This window comes from Erythrolamprus reginae, chromosome 2 (genome assembly GCF_031021105.1).
Source record: "Erythrolamprus reginae isolate rEryReg1 chromosome 2, rEryReg1.hap1, whole genome shotgun sequence".
Taxonomy (NCBI): Eukaryota; Metazoa; Chordata; class Lepidosauria; order Squamata; family Dipsadidae; genus Erythrolamprus; species Erythrolamprus reginae.
Window position 1 is genome coordinate 196294775 of NC_091951.1, and position 19162 is coordinate 196313936.

General features: G+C 42.5%; 1 protein-coding gene across 7 annotated transcripts in view; it reads right to left on the bottom strand.

Moving 5' to 3' along the window:
* HDAC7 (histone deacetylase 7) overlaps window positions 1-15348 on the bottom strand; it is a 322508-nt gene extending 307160 nt beyond the window's left edge. The window contains exon 1 of one of the 7 annotated variants that reach the window (XM_070741038.1): window positions 15172-15348. In XM_070741038.1, coding sequence (XP_070597139.1) covers window positions 15172-15190 — 19 coding nt within the window. In that variant the 5' untranslated portion in view covers window positions 15191-15348. Of the gene's footprint in view, window positions 1-14359; window positions 14687-15171 lie in introns of those variants that run through there. The other 6 variants (XM_070741042.1, XM_070741043.1, XM_070741051.1 and 3 more) reach the window with 6 other exon arrangements.
* Window positions 15349-19162: the final 3814 nt, after the last annotated feature.

A 19162-nucleotide genomic window follows, 5' to 3' on the forward strand; every position in this document is an offset into this window, starting at 1 on the left:
TGGTCGATGGTATCGAAAGCCGCTGAGAGATCGAGGAGCACCAGGACAGAGGATAAACCCCTGTCCCGGGCCCGCCAGAGATCATCCATCAACGCGACCAAAGCGGTTTCCGTGCTGTAACCGGGCCTGAAGCCCGACTGCTGGGGACCTAGATAATCGGCTTCTTCCAAGGACCGCTGGAGCTGGAGTGCCACCACCTTCTCGACAACCTTCCCCATGAAGGGAAGGTTGGAGACTGGACGATAGTTGTTAAGTACTGCTGGGTCCAGGGAAGGCTTCTTGAGGAGGGGGCGCACAAGCGCTTCTTTATAGAGTGATGGAAAAACTCCCCTCCCCAAGGAAGCGTTGGTAATCTCCTGGGCCCAGCTCCGTGTCACCTCCCTGCTGGCCGAGACCAACCAGGAGGGACACGGATCCAGTAAACAGGTGGCGGAACTCACAGCTCCAATGGCCTTGTCCACTTCATCAGGTGTCACCAGATCAAACTCTTCCCAGACAGGTGGACAAGTACGTGCCCCAGTCACCTCGACTGACTCGTTGTCAGCCGACTCTGTTTTACAATTGGAGTCGAGGTCGGCCCGGATCTGAGCGACTTTATCAGCGAAAAACGTGTTAAACTCCTCGGCACTACTCTGCAAGGGCTCCCCAACTCCCCCCTGGTTAAGAAGGGAGCGGGTCACCCTAAACAGAGCGGCCGGGCGGGATTCCGCTGATGCAATCAAGGCGGCATGGTACGCGCATCTTGCCGCCTTGAGCGCCACTTTGTAAGTCTTAATAAAAGCTCTTACAAGTGTTCGATCAGATTCAGACCTACTCTTCCTCCATCGCTTCTCTAGACGTCTCTTTTGGCGTTTCAACTCCCGGAGCTCCTCGTTGAACCATGGAGCTCTACGGGGTCTAGCGCCACGGAGAGGTCGCAAAGGCGCAATCCGGTCGAGAGCCTCCGCAGCAGCCGTATTCCAGGCCTCCGCAAGAGACTCTGCCGAACTGTGGATGAGTGCCTCTGGAATAACCCCAAGCGCCGTCTGGAAACCCTCTGGATCCATTAGGCGTCTGGGGCGGAACATCTTCATTGGTTCCGCCTCCCTGCGGGGAAGGATTGGAGCCAGGAAGTCAAGCCGTAGTAGAAAATGGTCTGACCATGACAAAGGCACTGTTTCTAAGCCCCTTAGTCTCAGACCATTGCTCAGTTGCTCGGAAAGGAATACCATGTCAGGTGCGTGCCCCCCCTCATGAGTTGGACCCCGTACTACTTGAGTCAGGTCCATGGCTGTCATGGTGGCCATGAACTCCTGTGCCAACCCCGAGGTTTCGCCGAGTGACGGCAGGTTGAAGTCCCCCAAGACAATGAGTCTGGGGAACTCCACCGCCAACCCGGCTACCTCCTCGAGTAGCACAGGCAGGGCTTTTGACACGCAGCTGGGAGGCAGGTACGTGAGAAATAAGCCCACCTGAACCCCTAAGTCCAACCTCATCAAGAGTGACTCGCAACCCACAATTTCCGGAGCAATGAGTCCACGTAGGCAAAGGCTCTCCCTGGCTATAATAGCCACTCCTCCCCCCCTTCCCTGGGGTCGAGGTTGATGCCATATCTGAAACCCAGCTGGGCAAATTTCGGAGAGAGGAACACCTCCCTCCGGGCCCAGCCAGGTTTCAGTGATACATGCCAGGTCGGCCTCCTCATCCAGGATCAAATCCCGGATGAGGAGAGCTTTATTTACCACCGACCTGGCATTAAGGAGCAGCAACCTGAGTCCAGGGCCAGAGTTACACTCATCACCAGTACCCAAGATTGGGCTCACAGAGTTGGAACAAGGGACCGTTATTAAGCAACGGTCTCTCGTTCCCCTGGAACGGCTAACTCTGTGACCCCCGCCATATCTGCCTCTCCCCAGCAACACAGGGATATTCCGGCCCTCTGCCACCCCAGAGATCAGTGCCCCTTCCTCCCCTGCCTCCCGAGCGTCAGGTGGGCCAATTCTGTCACTCATACTACTGTCACTCATCCCATCCATACCATATTCCCCACCCCAACCATCACTCATACTCATTCATTCCATATACAACATTGAATCTACTCCAGTCATCCATTAATTAGAAACCCCCCCCAATATTAAAAGAGGATTAAATTAATAATAGATAAAAATGCTGATAGAATATAGCACAGTATAATACATATAAATAGAATAAAAAGTTCACAAGATTAATAATTGATAAAAATAGTATAAAATGTTAAAAAATGGTATAAATCAGTTCTTAATATTAATTATTAGCTAATCGTCGGTTAATCAATCGGCCCAGGTGTAGTGTCTTTATAGGTCTTCAATATAACTTAGATCTTTAAAAAGTCTTAAAAAGCTGTTGTTGTTGTTGGACAGAAACTGTTTCAACTCCTACCCTCAAATTGTCGCTACAGAGCACTGCACACCAAGACAACCAGACACAAGAACAGTTTTTCCCCCGAACGCCATCGCTCTACTAAACAAATAATTCCCTCAACACTGTCAGACTTTTTACTACATCTACACTTCTATTTCTACTACACTAGTTTTTCCCCCCTCATCATTCCTATCATTCTTTTCCTTCCACTTAGGACTGTATGACTGTAACTTGTTGCTTGTATCCTAAGATTTTTATTAATATTGATTGTTTCTTCATTGCTTATTTGACCCCTATGACAATAGTTAAGTGTTGTACCACATGATTTTTGACAAATGTATCTTTTTCTTTTATGTACACTGAGAGCATATGCATCAAGACAAATTCCTTGTGTGTCAATCACCCTTGGCCAATAAAATTCTATTCTATTCTATACTATTCTTTAAAGACATGAATTAGTTGGGAGAAGGAGAGGAATTATGCCTTTCAACAATTCAAATTATTCAGCAGTGCAGTATTAGCTTTATCATCACCTTCAAGATTGTTTTTCGAAAATATGTGAAAAGTCATTGATGGCTTTATATTAGATTTTCCGCAACTTTCTGCAGAATTTATTTCTCATATAGCTGTTCTCTTCCCACACACTTTTTCCTCCTGTATCAGCATATCTGCTTCTTACCCAAAGATTTGGGTACCGATATCCGAATACAACATGTGTGCATTCCATCAGCTATAAAAAACAAGAGAAAGAAAGAAAGAAAGAAAGAAAGAAAGAAAGAAAGAAAGAAAGGCTCACCTTTTCCATTAACTCCCACCCTCGATAACAATAATAAAAGTTCTTTTGCCTTTCCCCACTGAGCGGTCACAGATATTTTAATCAGGGCAAAATGAGATTTACATATGGGAATATCTTCCCTTCATCAGACACAGTATGACTGACACAAGAGGATTTTACAGCCAGCAATTCCTATCCAAGCGCAAACTGCCGTTTATGAAATTACTTCTGCCTGCTATCAGGCTGAAGTCACATGTAATGATCGCAGGTCAAGAAAATTTCTGGTTTTGCCCATGTAAAAGGGAAAAAAATTTGAGGTGATTGGTGATTGCAGCAGCCCCAAGATATAGATAACCATTGGAGTGACAGAGGCACCTCATCTGGATGATGGAGGAGCTAGTTTCAGAATGGCAAACCTCAACCTTTTCCCTTTTTTGTCTCAGTAGCAAACTGTATTTTCCAGCAAACAATGCCCTAATGAGCCCATGGGATGAGGAGGCAAGACATAGCACCTTGGTCAGCAACTTCTCAATAGTTTCCCCTGCCCTTTGGGACACCTTTCCCCAGAGATCTGGCAGACCCCCCCCCCCCCCTTGCTTTCTGGAAGGCTTCCGAAAGCTGGCTCTGCGCACAAGCCTTGAGACAGGCAGAGTCCGGAGCCCATTAAAATGGTGTAGCCATCTATGGGAGAGTGCTGGTGTGGGGTACCATGTGTTTTTTATGAGTTTTCTTATGTGGATTTTTTGGTTAGTTTTACTATTTTGCATATGCTGCCCAGAGTTCTTATTACAGCTGTATAGCACAGCTCCCTGCTTGGGTTGAGGAGAGGTGAATGGGCTCCATGACTCTTCATTACAGCTCCTATTTTCTTCTAGAGCTACATGTAGTTCTTGATTTAAGACTACAATTTTACAATGCATTTGCCATAGTTGTTAAACAAATCACTGCAGTAGTTAAGAGCCTCGGTGCTGCAGTGGTCAGAGTGCAGTACTGCAAGCTGCTTCTGCTGATTACCGGCTGCCAGCAGTTTGGCAAATCGAATCTCATCACCAGCTCAAGGTTGACTCAGCCTTCTATCCTTTCAAGGTCGGTAAAATGAGGATCCACATTGTTGGGGGCAATATGCTTACTCTCTGCAAACTGCTTAGAGAGGACTGTAAAGCACTGCGAAGAGATATATCAGTCTGAATGCCATTGTTATTAAGTGAATCATGCAATCATTAAGGGAATCTGAGTTTCCCTATTGACTCTGCTTATCAGAAGCCAGCTGGAAGGTCACGTGATCTTGGGATGATATAACTGACATAAATATATCCTAGTTGACAACCATCTGAATTTTGATCACACGACCATGGGGATGTTGCCATGCTTGCAATTTTGAGAACTGGTCATAAATCACTTTGTTCACTGTGTTGTAACTTCAGGTGATCACTAAACAAATGGTTGTAAGTAATAGAACAGATTTTGTGGTACCCCCCATGGGAATTACCTGATTTGAGACCTGAACCTCATAATATTTCCTTTTAGCATATACAGCATATTTGTTTGAAACCATTTGTTGATTGTGATGTAAAATAAACCAGCTTTGCTATCAGTTCTTCAGTGATACAAAGCACATCAAACTATGTGTGTGTATGCTGCTTCTTTGTATCAGCAACGAACAATAAAAAGGCCATTATAAAAAGTAGGTTTGTTTGGAAAGATCCACTGCAGCCTAATAACATATTAAATTATTGGGGTTTTTTTAAAGGGTTAGAAAAAGATTCATGGCAAATCTGATCCTGTTGATTCTAGGAATGCCATGCAGGATAGCATTTTCCAAATCTAAAGAGGTGCCACAAAGGGGGGATTTAAAGACAGCCCTTATCCCATATTTCAATCCAGGAGGGCAACCAGGATTAGCCTCTGATAATGACCTTAGAATTTAGGACTATGACAAACCTACATATGAACTGAGAAGCCAGTGAAGACTGCAACAATGGCTTTAATAAATAGGGATGGGTTTGTCTTCAAGGGCAGCCCCACAAATACTACACTGGAATTTATTTATTTATTTGTATCCCACTTTTTATTACTTTTACAAATAATTCAAGGTAGTGAGCATATTCATACACTTTTCTCCTCATATTTTCCTCACAGCACCAACTTTGTGAGGTAAATTGGGCTGAGGGGGAGCTAAGGCCAGACGTGAACTCCTGATCTCCCACTTTTTAGCCTGGTATCTTAATCACTAGACCAAACTGGCTCTTTTGAAGCTCAGCCAGGTGCTTACCTGCACAAATTAACCATTACCTCTGTTTTGTCAGGATTGAGCTTCAGGTTACTGGCCCTTATCCAGTCCACTACCACACCCAGGCACTGATTAAGCAGCACTTCCACTCCCTTACCTATATTTGATGAAAACGCGAGATAAGAGTTCTGTGTCATCAGCATATTGATAGCACTTTCCTCTACATCTCTGAATTAATCTCAGGCAACAGCTTCATGCAGATATAGAAAAATATGGGGAAATCAGGAAGATCCTGACAGAGTAAACACCAGGGTTAGAAGTCAATCAGTGCCACCTTTTGGAGACAGCCAAGCAGGTATGAATGGGAATTCACCTCCACTTAGCTCAACCACATATTTCAGAAAAATGCCACCATTACAGAAATAATACTGAAATCTACTGAGAAATTCAGAAAAGTTAGATAATTTTGCACATAGTTTCCTGGATGAGATTATCCTACAGGGTGATCACAAATTTCTATACCAAAATCAGACCTCTGAGCAAATTTTGGGAAATCAATAGACTCTTATCACCTACTTAAACATATTTGCCAGCGACAGAATTTCAGGAATAGTATTTCAGACCAAATGAATACAATGGAAACTGCAGTTTAATGTTTCCAAATGTAAAATAATGCACTTGGGGAAAAGGAATCCTCAATCTGAGTATTGTATTGACAGTTCTGTGTTAGCAAATACTTCAAAAGAAAAGGATTTAGGGGTAATGATTTCTGAAAGTCTCAAAATGGGTGAACAGTGCAGTCAGGCGGTAGGGAAAGCAAGTAGGATGCTTGGCTGCATAGCTAGAGGTATAACAAGCAGGAAGAGGGAGATTATGATCCCGCTATATAGAATGCTGGTGAGACCACATTTGGAATACTGTGTTCAGTTCTGGAGACCTCACCTACAAAAAGATATTGACAAAATTGAACGGGTCCAAAGACGGGCTACAAGAATGGTGGAAGGTCTTAAGCATAAAACGTATCAGGAAAGACTTAATGAACTCAATCTGTATAGTCTGGAGGACAGAAGGAAAAGGGGGGACATGATCGAAACATTTAAATATATTAAAGGGTTAAATAAGGTTCAGGAGGGAAGTGTTTTGAATAGGAAAGTGAACACAAGAACAAGGGGACACAATCTGAAGTTAGTTGGGGGAAAGATCAAAAGCAACATGAGAAAATATTATTTTACTGAAAGAGTAGTAGATCCTTGGAACAAACTTCCAGCAGACGTGGTAGATAAATCCACAGTAACTGAATTTAAACATGCCTGGGATAAACATATATCCATCCTAAGATAAAATACAGAAAATAGTATAAGGGCAGACTAGATGGACCATGAGGTCTTTTTCTGCCGTCAGTCTTCTATGTTTCTATGTTTCTATGTGTTTACATTTTGGCAGTGGTTTCAATTATATATCTTTCAACCAAGGGGAAACATATCCTTTTACAAAGAAGGATTAATAATCTTCTGGAACTAGATTCAATAAACTAGGGGTCCTCAAACTTGGCAACTTTAAGATTTATGGACTATGCTGGCTGAAGAATTTTGGGAGTTCAAGTCCACAAATCTTAAAGTTGCCAAATTTGAAGATCTCTGCAATAAGCCATGAGGAGATTCAAAATAGAGTAAATATATGGCCAGTTGCAATCTAACAAGCCTATTGGCAACATTTTTAGTGCTTTACAAGCAACAGTGATCTTTAAAAATCATATCAAATAATGTTTACAAACATAATAATCAAAACTACAGAATGCAAGCTGCGAGGAATATATTTCCTACTGAGTCCAGAACCCAGAAGCTACAATTCAATTTGTGCCTCTGGGATCTTGATTGGGTAACTGAATAGTTCTCCATGGAAGTTGAGGTTGGCTCAGAGACTGTCAGCTAATGGCCTTTGGAAAGCTTTTGCCTAAAATGAAATCATTGTGACTTTAGAAAGCTGATCTGAAGACATTTTTAAAGGGTACATTACTAAAATATGCACTTAGTTTTCCAACAAACACTCACCAGGTTCTATGGAATTAAATGGCACTAAGCGATTCTAATATGTTTGCCTGTTTTTAAAAGTCAAGAGGAATTTTGGTAAAACCTCATTATTTTGCAAATAATTGTTTAATTTTTAAAAAAATAGTCAAGAAATGCCCCTCCATTATAATCAACCCCCATCAAAGGCCTTTTGACACTTCACTCCTGAGATCCTCATATGTCTCAATAACAGGGTTTCGGAATATCAGCATTTCCTGCAGTTTGGGTTTCCATGGCTGGAATAAATATTTGGCACTGGGCACCATCTTATCAACAGGCACATAAATTGACGGAAGTTCAGAGAGGAGCAGGAGAAGCAATCAAGCAGCTGGAAGGGCTGAGATAGGAGTTGAGATTAAAGAGCTTTGATACTTTTAAAAGGGGAACAGCTTCCAGAGGAGTGGCCCTGTTATCCTGTTGCTGTAAAAGAGGATAAAAAAATAGGGGCATTTTAAAGACCAATTAGTATGCAAAGAGTTGATCTATCATGACCTAGATTTCACTTCTTCACATGAAGTTCACAGAAATGTATTCTGCTATCCACCCATATGTCTTTAACATGCCATAACATTTTTTCATTATTTTCAGTTTGACAGGGTGGCTGTGAAGTGCTTTGCTACAAAAAGAACTTTGTCGTAAAACCAGGCTTTCACCCACTTGAAGTTAAGGCTACTAAATACGGCTTCTGAATTATCTGATGTTACTTCCCAATCTCCCCCAAATGTAACAGAAAAGGATGATTAGTGACAGCAATCCTATTAAATGTTCTGAATAAATATAAATGAAATCTAACAGAAATTAAATAATTTCACATTTTGACCTTAGTAACATTGTGCCCTCTACTGTTAGAGAAAATAGTTGTATCTTTCTTGTTTTAAAAATGTAACAAAATAAAATTTCAAATTGATAAAATAAATTAATTAAGTCTCTCTCTCTCTCTCTCTCTCTCTCTCTCTCTCTCTCCCCCCCTCTCTCTCTCTCTCTTTCTTTCGATTCTGTATTTGCCAATATTCAAATGTATTTTATTTCAGGCCAAGACCAGCATAAGGCAACATTTAAAACTGAACAAAGAATCCTTCCAAATACAACAACTGATGTATACAAGTATTCAGCAAGATAAATCGAACATTTAAGTTATAGGAAAGAATTTTAAAATCTTTATGGGACAAATTCAATTGTGATTACCATAATTTTACATGGAAAATATTAAAGTGATTGCTTCTACCCTGTTTCCGCCAAAATAAGACATCCCCTGATAAGCCTAATTGGGCTTTTGAGTACATGACAATAAGGCCAAGCATTTATTCCAGGATTCTCAATAATAACAATAACAATAACAATAATAATAATAACAATGACAACAACTCTGGCATAAGCCAGTGAAAGTGGTCCCAGTGGTACTTGGCACGCTGGGCGCAGTGCCAAAGGATCTCAGCAGACATTTGAAAACCATCGAAATTGACAAAATCTCCATCTGTCAATTGCAAAAGGCCACTTTACTGGGATCGGCAAACATAATTCGGCGCTACATCACGCAGTCCTAGGTGCTTGGGAAGTGCCAGACTGGTGATAAAATACGAAATCCAGCATAGTGATCTTGTTTGCTGTGTTGTATTGTAATAATAATAATAATAATAATAATAATAATAATAATAATAATAGTAGTAGTAGTAGTAGTAGTAGTAGGAGGAGGAGGAGGAGGAGGAGGAGGAGGACAGGGTCTTATTTTCGGGAAAACATGGTATGAGGTTTAGGATCCATCCTCTGGGGTTAAAGAAGCACCCTTCCAGTTATCATTAAAAAAAAATAGCCCACATGGACCTTAGGCTGACTGAAGGTGCACTTTCATGGCCTAGCCAATCAGGTGACATGTTTGCTCCAGGTCAAATTGTAAATGTTAACACAAAAGCTGAGGTTTGGCTGAACCCATTCAAAATTTAGCTCTGCACAGGCTAGCTCTACTAAGCTTGAGTAATTCTTCAGGTTGGAAAGCCAAAGATGTATGAATTACATCAATGTTGCACATAACCAGCTCAGCTTAGGGCATCTTTTGCCTTTTCTAGTTAAAACCTTCATTGGACTCAATCATTATCAGATAGATAGATAGATGGATGGAAAGATACTTAATCTTCCTCTAAACAGTGGTTCTCAACCTTTCTAATGCCGCGACCCCTCAATACAGTTCCTTATGTTGTGGTGACTCGCAACCATAAGTCTAGTGCCAATTCTCCCATCAGAACTTTAAGCTGATTGGCAGGAAGGTCAGAGGGACACCCCCCACTGTAAACGCCAGATTGGTCAAGGTGCCGGAATAGAAGCTTTAGTTCCTAACACTATGGGAAATGTGTCTTTTCTCATGGTCTTAGGCAACCCCTGTGAAACAGTTGTTTGACCTCCAAATATGCCAAATATGTACAGAACATTTACGAGGCTGGGGTAGAATCCAGAAACTGCTTTCTCTGTATGTGGTCTGACAAGGTGTTCGGCATCCTCCTGATTACTTGGTCTTATCCATACATCAAGTTATCTTCATCAGTGTCTCTCCTCTCCCCTTTTTGTGTGCAGCCTAAAACGGCATTCCTGGGGGTCTAAGACCACTGTTCCAAAAACATCCTCTAAAAGAAGCCACTGGCTTGTATTGGATGGGAAAATCAGGAATGCTGTTTTAGGCTGCACACAAAAACGGGAGAGGAGAGACACTGATGAAGATAACTTCATGTACGGATAAGACCAAGTAATCAGGAGGATGCCGGAACACCTTGTCAGACCACGTACAGAGAAAGCAGTTTCTGGATTCTACCCCAGCCTCGTAAATGTTCTGTACATATTTGGCAGAAACCCACTGTTGAATCAGCAGAAAAAGCTTATCTGAACAGAATTTGGAATGCTATCAGCAGTGTCTTTAGAAGTTCACTCGCTTTTTAAACTAGTTTTTGATATTATCAACCACTCTGCAGAAGCATAAGAAATGGACTTAGACCGAGGCAGCCCTGTTCCTTTCAGTCTCCATAACTTCAACTTATCAACATAAAGCACATTAAAACAGCTCATGGGGGTTCTCAGAGAAGTCTCCCTCCCAGCCCTACTTAGAATTATGGAGCAGCGAAGTAGGGATTTTCATCTGGAAAGAGGATTATAGAACATCTGGAGGAATGGCAGAAGTTTGGGGAAGGCAGCTTTAGTGGCTGTCACTCTAAAGGACGGTAGGTTCCTCTTTGCCCCCACTTTCTTTCCTATGCTAAGAACACTTTTATACCAAACATCCACTACCAAACAGCAGTAAGAAAGTACATTGTGTATAACATAAATAGCATTTGTTTTGTTTGTTCTCAGCTAGCCATACAATCTATTTATAATATAGAGGAAAGAGAAGATTGTGACCATAACTAAAGTTCCCTTTTTTCTGAATATTGCTTTGTTTGTAGCATGTAAGCAATTCTGTCTGTTCCCCGCCAACAACTTCAGGAACACCACAAGAACAAGCCTTTCTGGAGCACACCAGGAAAAACACAGTCAAGAGAGAAGTAAACCAGTGTTTCCCAACCCGTCTTTGTTGCACACAGCTCATCCACATCTATCTAACTTGTAATTCTTATTCATCTGATGCCTGAGGGAAGGCAAGCTGTCTGGAAGAGGGGCAACCACAGCTGACTTTCTCCATCAAGTTTAAGTTTGCTGTATTTTCTCTTAGCTTCAAAAACAAGGTTAACAGAATTATCATCAGTGTTCCCTCTAATTTTTTTGGGGGGTGGGCGGAAAAGTATAGTGTCTGAGCGGCAGTCCCTTCGGGACTGGGCGGCACAGAAATAATAAATAAATAAATAAACAAACAAACAAAAAACCCACCCTGTTTTGCCTCAGGGAATTTCAAAATAAAATACTGTACTGTGTGTCTATAACAGTGAGCTCATAATAGGGCAAATCTATCAATATCAAAATGCCACTTAAATAGTTGAGCTAGTTTCAAACTAGATTTTGATTTTCTTTCTCTCTTCCTTACTCCCATTCTTTTTCTTTCTCTTTTCCTTCCTCTTTTTTCTATCTGTTTCTCTCTCTTCCCCTCTTCCTCTCTCTCTCCTTCCCTCTCACTCTTTCCCTCTCGGCTTCTGGGCAGGTTTGGAAAACTCTGAGTTGATGATGATTTTTAAGTGAGCGATTGCTCACTGCTCAGCTTAGAGGGAACTATGATTATCATACAATGCCTTTTCTTGATTTTTTTTATGGCAAGGGCTCATCTTGAAGAAAATTAATGGTTTTACATTGATTACATTGGTTTTACACCTTATAGTTTTTTATTATTAATCTTTAAGACAATATTCTGGTTTCAATTGAGAATTTTGGTCACTAGACTTAAAATGAATGCTTGATATTGGAGGATAGAAGGAAAAGGGGGGACATGATCAAATAAATAAATACGGTTTAGGAGTGTTTTCAATAGGAAAGTGAACACAAGAACAAGGGGACACAATCTGAAGTTAGTTGGGGGGAAAATCAAAAGCAACATGAGAAAATATTATTTTACTGAAAGAGTAGTAGATCCTTGGAACAAACTTCCAGCAGATGTGGTTGGTAAATCCACAGTAACTGAATGTAAACATGCCTGGGATAAACATATATCCATCCTAAAATAAAATACAGGAAATAGTATAAGGGCAGACTAGATGGACCATGAGGTCTTTTTCTGCCATCAATCTTCTATGTTTCTATGTTTCTATATTGACTGCACGCTGCCCTATAAAAACATTTCATTTGAGGGGCAGCATGTGACATTCTTCAAATGAAAAATGTGCAAAATGCTTTCCATCATTTAGCTCAATATTACTTAGTTTTGTGTATGCATGTCAATATTCTATCTATATTCTGAATATACTGTACAGTATTCCCGAATGTGTGTATGCAAATGTGAATTTACACCCATATATTCAGGAATGCAGTTCAGTACAGAGGAGATTCCTTCCTCTCTTTGGCACACAGGAGCAAGTTGCAATCCTACACCTGCTGAATTCAGTGAAAGTTACTGCTGATCAGGTGTGCAAAGTTTGTCCTATACTTGAATTAAGCAAAACTTTAAAGTACTTATATGCAGCCCTGGTTTTGAAAAGGCTTTTATGAAATGTGAATAGCAGCAAACCTATCCATACCTGTTGCAATCCCATAGCTGGGGCTAGATGGCATCCGTGTGTAAGAAGATCAGTTCAGGTAAAACAGAATTAGCAGACAGCACACAAACAAACACACACCCTCACACACGCACAAATCATTCTGGGGAACAAAGTATTTATAGACTTACATTCTATGTGTGCTAGAAGGTCTAATTATCTTCCATGGGCATGAGACTATTTTTCCTCCCAAACTGTCTGTTTTGAAAGAGTCTTTCCAACTCTCCTGGATTGAACCAAAGTGATTTAGAGTCGAGCAGAGAGGGGAAACAGATCATTCAGAAGACACAGTGGTTATCCAGAAAGACTTGTATATGTGAATGTGTGTGCGGAGATTAACTTTTGCTAAAGGTGAATGTGTCACTTATTTTTTTCCAGGTGATTTTGCCAAACTATCCATCTTCATAAAGTATGTCCCATCATCCATGGATGGTGCTTTTTTAGGTAAATCTGATATTGAAAGATATCAATGCTCCATCATTAAGTCACTGTTAAATTCATACTATAGTAGTTTGGTATTTGGTCATTTGTATTTACCCTATGTAGTATGTACGCAGTGATGGGCTACCACAATTTTTACTACCACACTGTGGGTGTGGCTTATGCATATTGTGTCAACATCTTTCAGTGCAAATTGGGTGCTCTGGGGTGGAGCTCCAAATTTTGCTACCAGAACTGCGTTCCTGACCGTTCCCGTCGTAGCCCATCACTGTATATACGCCATTGGGGAGGGGGATATATTGAAGAAAAAGTCTCAGTAAATGTAGTTTTTTTATTAAAAAAATAAACAAAGAAAGAAATCTTCATTCATCAAATTCAGTTCTCCCCCTCCTCTATTTTCAAACAGTAGTTTAGGATTTTTACATTAATAACAAATACAAGATGTATATTTTATGTCAACTAACCAATAATCAATTCGTTAATATATGATTTAAAAAACTTATCAAACTTAATTTCAAAAAGTGAAATGTGCAAAGGTTTCAGAACTTAGCATTCACATATTTTCCTCCCTAGTCCCCAAGTCTGAATTTGCACATTCATTTCAGTTCTGCCACGATTCTTACAGCTCCAGTACACAGGAATAAACTGAGGGCAGAAGCCAAATCCAACGAGGAAACTTCATTGTTTTAAGCACTCCAAACCCCCGCCCTTGTGTTTCAGCGAAATGTAAACAAAGGACGCCTTCCTCCTCCCCCCCCCCCACTTGCACACAGAGAAGTGCTTTTTAGTAACCAAAGAACCCAAACTTCTGACTCTCTCAATCTTCACTCAGAACCTCTTTTTACCAACTGAATTTTTTTAAAGACCTCAAAAAAGCCTGCAGCTTTTCTTCAGTCAATGCGCACCAGATAAAGACATTTAGAGTTTACACACAGGACGTCCAAAAAAAAAAAATCTTTTAAACTTCTTGCGGAAAAAGGAGGTCGCACGGAGGAGGAGGAAGAAGCAGCAATGCCAAACTGGAGCTGATTTTGCTGCAAAATAAACAAAGCACGGCCTCAAATCCACCCCACCCAAATACAAAAGCCCGATTACAAATCTTAAAACAAACTAAGGAGTTTTGTGAATTCAATCCTAGGTAGAGGCAGATGGTAGAGGCTGGACTAGATGATCTGCAAGGTCCCATATTAAACTCTGTTAATATGTTATGCTAACGCAAAGGGGAGTAGAGGGGAATCCCCCACTGAGTGCAGTGAGTTTACTACTTCTGAGTAAGCTTACAAATCATCAGAGCTAGACTACTTACTGGTCACCTTCAGGAGTTAGGGACTTCCTGCCTGGTCAGCCCGAGGTCATTTCTGCTAAATGAAATATTTCTTCTCCGGAGAGAGCCCTTGCGAATTCCACCTCTGATTGCGTCTTATCTGGCCAAGGGCGTCCATCCGGCTCAATAAGGAAAAGGACCAGCGGCGGGACGGGGGGGGGGGCACAGCCCCTTATTGAGCAAATCGTCCCCCACTTCAGCCGTGGAAGAAGAGAAGCCGGCCGGTTCCAAAAAGGAAGGCGGGAAAAGGGACGCTCTCCGGCCGGCGCGCGTGTCACACACACACCCTCAGGTGAAAAAAAAAAAAGCGAGCGGCCACTTCAAGAAGCGTCGGCGAAGCGGAAGCGGAACCCCTGCGCTAAACGGCCCTCGCTTTCCTGTGTGCGGCCGCCTTCAGGGTGCCTGAAGGAGAGGCATGGCTAACAAGCGGGGAAATACATTCCTAATGTATGTTGGCACGGCGGTTGAAAGGGATCCCCGAAGTGGGGCGGGATTTAAAGTCAGAAACCCTCCCGGATCCTATAGGCACAGCGACGGGATCGGCAGGAGAAAAAGGGAAACCCACCCAACCAAACCCGGACCCACGCTGCTTTCCCATTCTTCGGGAGACCGGCTTTCCACCGCCCGATCCTCATTTTTTGCGCGCCGCGTCTGTCTGGGATCGGAGGAAGCCGCCAAGAACCACCCCCCCCTAGAGCGACTGACCCACCGACAGCCCCGGTGGCACCCGATACACGCGCGCCTTTTTAAAAACTTAGGAGCGCGGCCGCCCCCGCGCCAGATCCTAAACTCACCGCGGTTGCGCCCATTCATCCAAAGGGCTCTTTGCGGTCGGATCCTCGAGGAGCGCGACGCGACGCTTCCTTCTCGTTTCCACCCCTCGCCTCCGTTTGTGTTTTGTGTGCTTGCGCGCGTGTTTTTATTTTCAGGGAGAGAGAGAGCAAAGAGGCCGTTGCTTTCTTAAGCCGCAAGTCTGGCTGTGGAAACGTGGGTGTGAGAGAGAGGTGGGGGGGAGGTGGAGATGGCGGTGTGTGTGTGGAGGGGGGGTGAAAGCAGGCGAGGAAGGGCTGCGAGAAAGAAAGCCGCCCCCTCCCCGCCGCCCCAAGGCCGGGCAGAATGACAATAGAAGGAAACGCTTTATCAAACTTCGAAAGAGCAGCCTTGCCAGCTGAGCCGAGCCTGCCCTGGGAACCGAGAGGGCGGAGGACTGGCGCTTGAAGAGCTAGCGAGGGGAGGGAGACGTCCCGCAGGAGGCAAAAAAAGGGGAGCCAAAGGTACTGGGCTTCCCTCCCTTGGCAGCGGACGGTCCTCTCTCCTTCCTTCCCTTCTTTTCCCTCCCCGCGCAAAGCCCGTGTCGCCCACCCACCCGCCGGCCAACTTTTGTGTTGTGAGAAATCTCCTCAGGATCCGGCCTCCCTCACCCGGCCGACTCAATTAAAAAATAAATAAATGCGAACGAACGGTTGGACTCGTTTCTTTGAAAACTAGGGCGAGGGAACGGCGGGAGAGCATCGGGATTTAAGCGGCTTTTCTCCCAAACGCCCTCCTTCCCCCACCTCTATTCTACCCTTCCAAGATCTCGTGAGTCAAGCATTAGCAATGTGTTACTGTAATGTTACCAATCTGGTATGTAGAACTGGAGAGGAGCTTAGCTAATGAAACACATGCGCTCAGCCTGGGCTGGGGGCAGCAGCGGGGAGTGGGGGGGGGAGAGATGAATGCCAAGGCCAGTCAAGAGCTATGGGAGAGAGGAGCAGGGTTCGCCCAAGACCTTAGGTCCGTGATGGCAACCTATGGCACTGGATTTTCAGGTGGAAAAATAAGAGCCTTTCTGATGTATATATGTGTGTGTGTATAAGAGAGACAGTGTTTCCCAACCTTGGCAACTTGAAGATACTTGGACTTCAACTCCCAGAATTCGCTGGCCGGGGAATTCTGGGAGTTGAAGTCCAGATATCTTCAAGTTGCTAAGGTTGGGAAACACTGTTGTAGGCCACCCCTCTCCATGGACTGGGGCGGCTTACAACATTTCCATAAAAATACAATACATAAAACACCTAAATCCAATTAATAGAAATAATTAATTTAATTTTTTTTAAAGCTAAAACATTTAAACATACTACAACATCCTACACATTCACTGGCCAGAGGCTGAGGACTAGTGACCCAAAGCCTGCTGGTATAAATACGTTTTCAAATTCTTACAAAAGGCAAGGAGGGTGGGGGGCAGTGCGAATCTCTGGGGGGAGTTGATTCCAGAGGGCTGGGCCCCCACACAGAAAAGGCTCTTCCCCAGGACCCACCAAGTGGCATTATCTAGTTGACAGGACCTGGAGAAGGCCAACTCTGTGGGACCTAACCAAACAATGGAATATGTGTGCTGACCAGCTGGTTTTTGGCCTTCCAAAGGGCAGAGGAGATCATTTTCACCTTCAGGAAAGCTGCCTGACCCTGGGGAGGTGAAAAATGGCCAAGCGGCCCAACTGGAAGTTCATTTCTGAACTTTTGGTAGGCCCGTTGGATCCATTTTTCACCATTCACAGACTCCAGAGGCTTTCCTGAAGCCTGGGGAAGGCGAAAATGGCCTTGCCGCCACTCTTCAGAAGGCCTAAAATCAGCTGAAATCCATTTTTCGCCATCCACAGGCTCCAGAGGCTTCAATGAGCCCTCTGTGCATGCCCAGGGGTGGCGGCGCAGGGAGGTTGTGGCAGGGCATTGCATTATGGGTGTGGGTACATGCACATGCATTATTGTAGGTTCATGCACCCTTTTTTTCCGGAGGGAGGGGGGAAAAGGTTCACCATCACTGCCTGGGCCCACCAGAAGTTGGGAAACAAGCCGTTTCCAGCCTCCAAAGGGCCTTCGGGGGGGGGGGGCAGGGGAAGCTGTTTTCGCCCTTTCCAGGCATTGAATTATGAGGGTGGGCACTTACGCATATGCGATAGCACCTGCCCATGCTCTTTCGGCAACCGAGGAAAAAAGGGTTCACCATCATTGGTTTAGGGTCTCCTGTTTGAGCAGGGGGTTGGACTAGAAAACCTCCAAGGTGCCTTCCAGCTTGATTCTTATTGAAAGCCTTATCCTGTGAAACATATATATGTTTCACAGGCTAAGGCTTTCTATCAGGATATATACATATTTGTATATATGAAAAACCGATATAGTGCCTTAAACTATCCTGCTCAAAAAAATAAAGGGACCACTCAAATAACACATCCTAGAATGAAATATTCTCATTGAATACTTCGTTCTGTACAAAGTTGAATGTGCATGTGAGATTGATCAGTGTTGCTTTCTAAGTGGACAGTTTGATTTCACAGAAGTTTGATTTACTTGCAGTTATATTGTGTTGTTTAAGTGTTCCCTTTATTTTTTATTTTTTGAGCGGTGTACTGTGTATTGTGGGCAATGTATATTTGGGTGTTACTCCGGGATGTGAAATAGCCACTTGCATTTTCTTTTCCTGAGATTAGCATGTTGAGGGGGCTACAGCAAGGGATAGGATCAGAATGAATGTGTCTCTTCAGGATGGGACTGTGGGTGTGTTGCATCTTTTCAAACAGCATATTATTCATTGGGATGATGAATTATATGCTGCACTGTGAACCTGCAACATCCATGGCATAAAACTTGCACAACTAATCTCTCCATTTTGCAGGAAATTCTCATTCAGATGTTTTAAGGTCTGTCCCAATAGGTTTTGTCTATAAATATTCTATTCTCTGGTGAAGTGACAGGAACAGGAGGAATGGTACTGAGCCCTGTAGTATGATTCCATCAACTCTCTATATATTATCTTGTTGGAACACTGCATCTTCCGTCTAAGGTGAACAAAGCATTTGTCCTCTCATCTCTCTCAAAACTCTCATGGGTATCTTTGATTTAAAAAAAAAAATCTACAAGGGAAGAAGTATCCCAGAATTCTTGCTTTTACAAATATAAACAAATCTATTTATAATTCATTATGGCTCACATTGTTGACCTATCTACAAAATGTTTTTGTATCATTACTCACTTCCCAAAATATTCTGGGAAAGATAGTCCCATGGAATGACGCATTTTACAAAAATTGGAAACCTGCTAGCCTTCCGGGGAAATGTAAATACTGTAGTCCAAAGGCAAGAGTTTAGGTATACAATCACTGAGGCTAGATTGGCAGTCTTTATAATTCATTTAAAAAAAAAAAAGTTTTGACTCTAATATTCATTTTTTTTCATCAACTAGGGATAGTCAAGTTTCATGGAGCTAGAATTTGGGACAGGGTTTAATAGCTGAGGATACCTTTTGTATCACTTAAAATAATTTTATACTAAGTAACACCACGGAATATTGGGGTTGTATATTTTATGTGGTTTGTCAGTTCTTGTTCTTTTCCTCCCTCTTGTAGTGTGGTTCTTATTTTCTCAGAGTGGTTCCTATATATAAATAAATATATAAAGTTTTAACAGCATTAATAAGAACTAATAAAACTAAAGGTGCAATAAGAAAAAAGAAGAAGAAACTAGGAAAAAAGAGAACTATATAAATAAAGATATAAAGAATATTCTACACAGCAGTTCAAACATATTTTAACCTGTCTCTCTTTGTACATTTTTCAAAATTTCATTTCATATATTTACATCACAAATATACCATTTCATTTTCTCAATAATAGTACAATACTCCTCTACATATTTTCTATTTAATTAATGCAATCATTTATATTTTATACCATAGAGGCTGCTTTTGCTATCCCTTACTTCTCTTTTTTATTTCTCATAACCCTTCTCTCTCTTCGATGACACT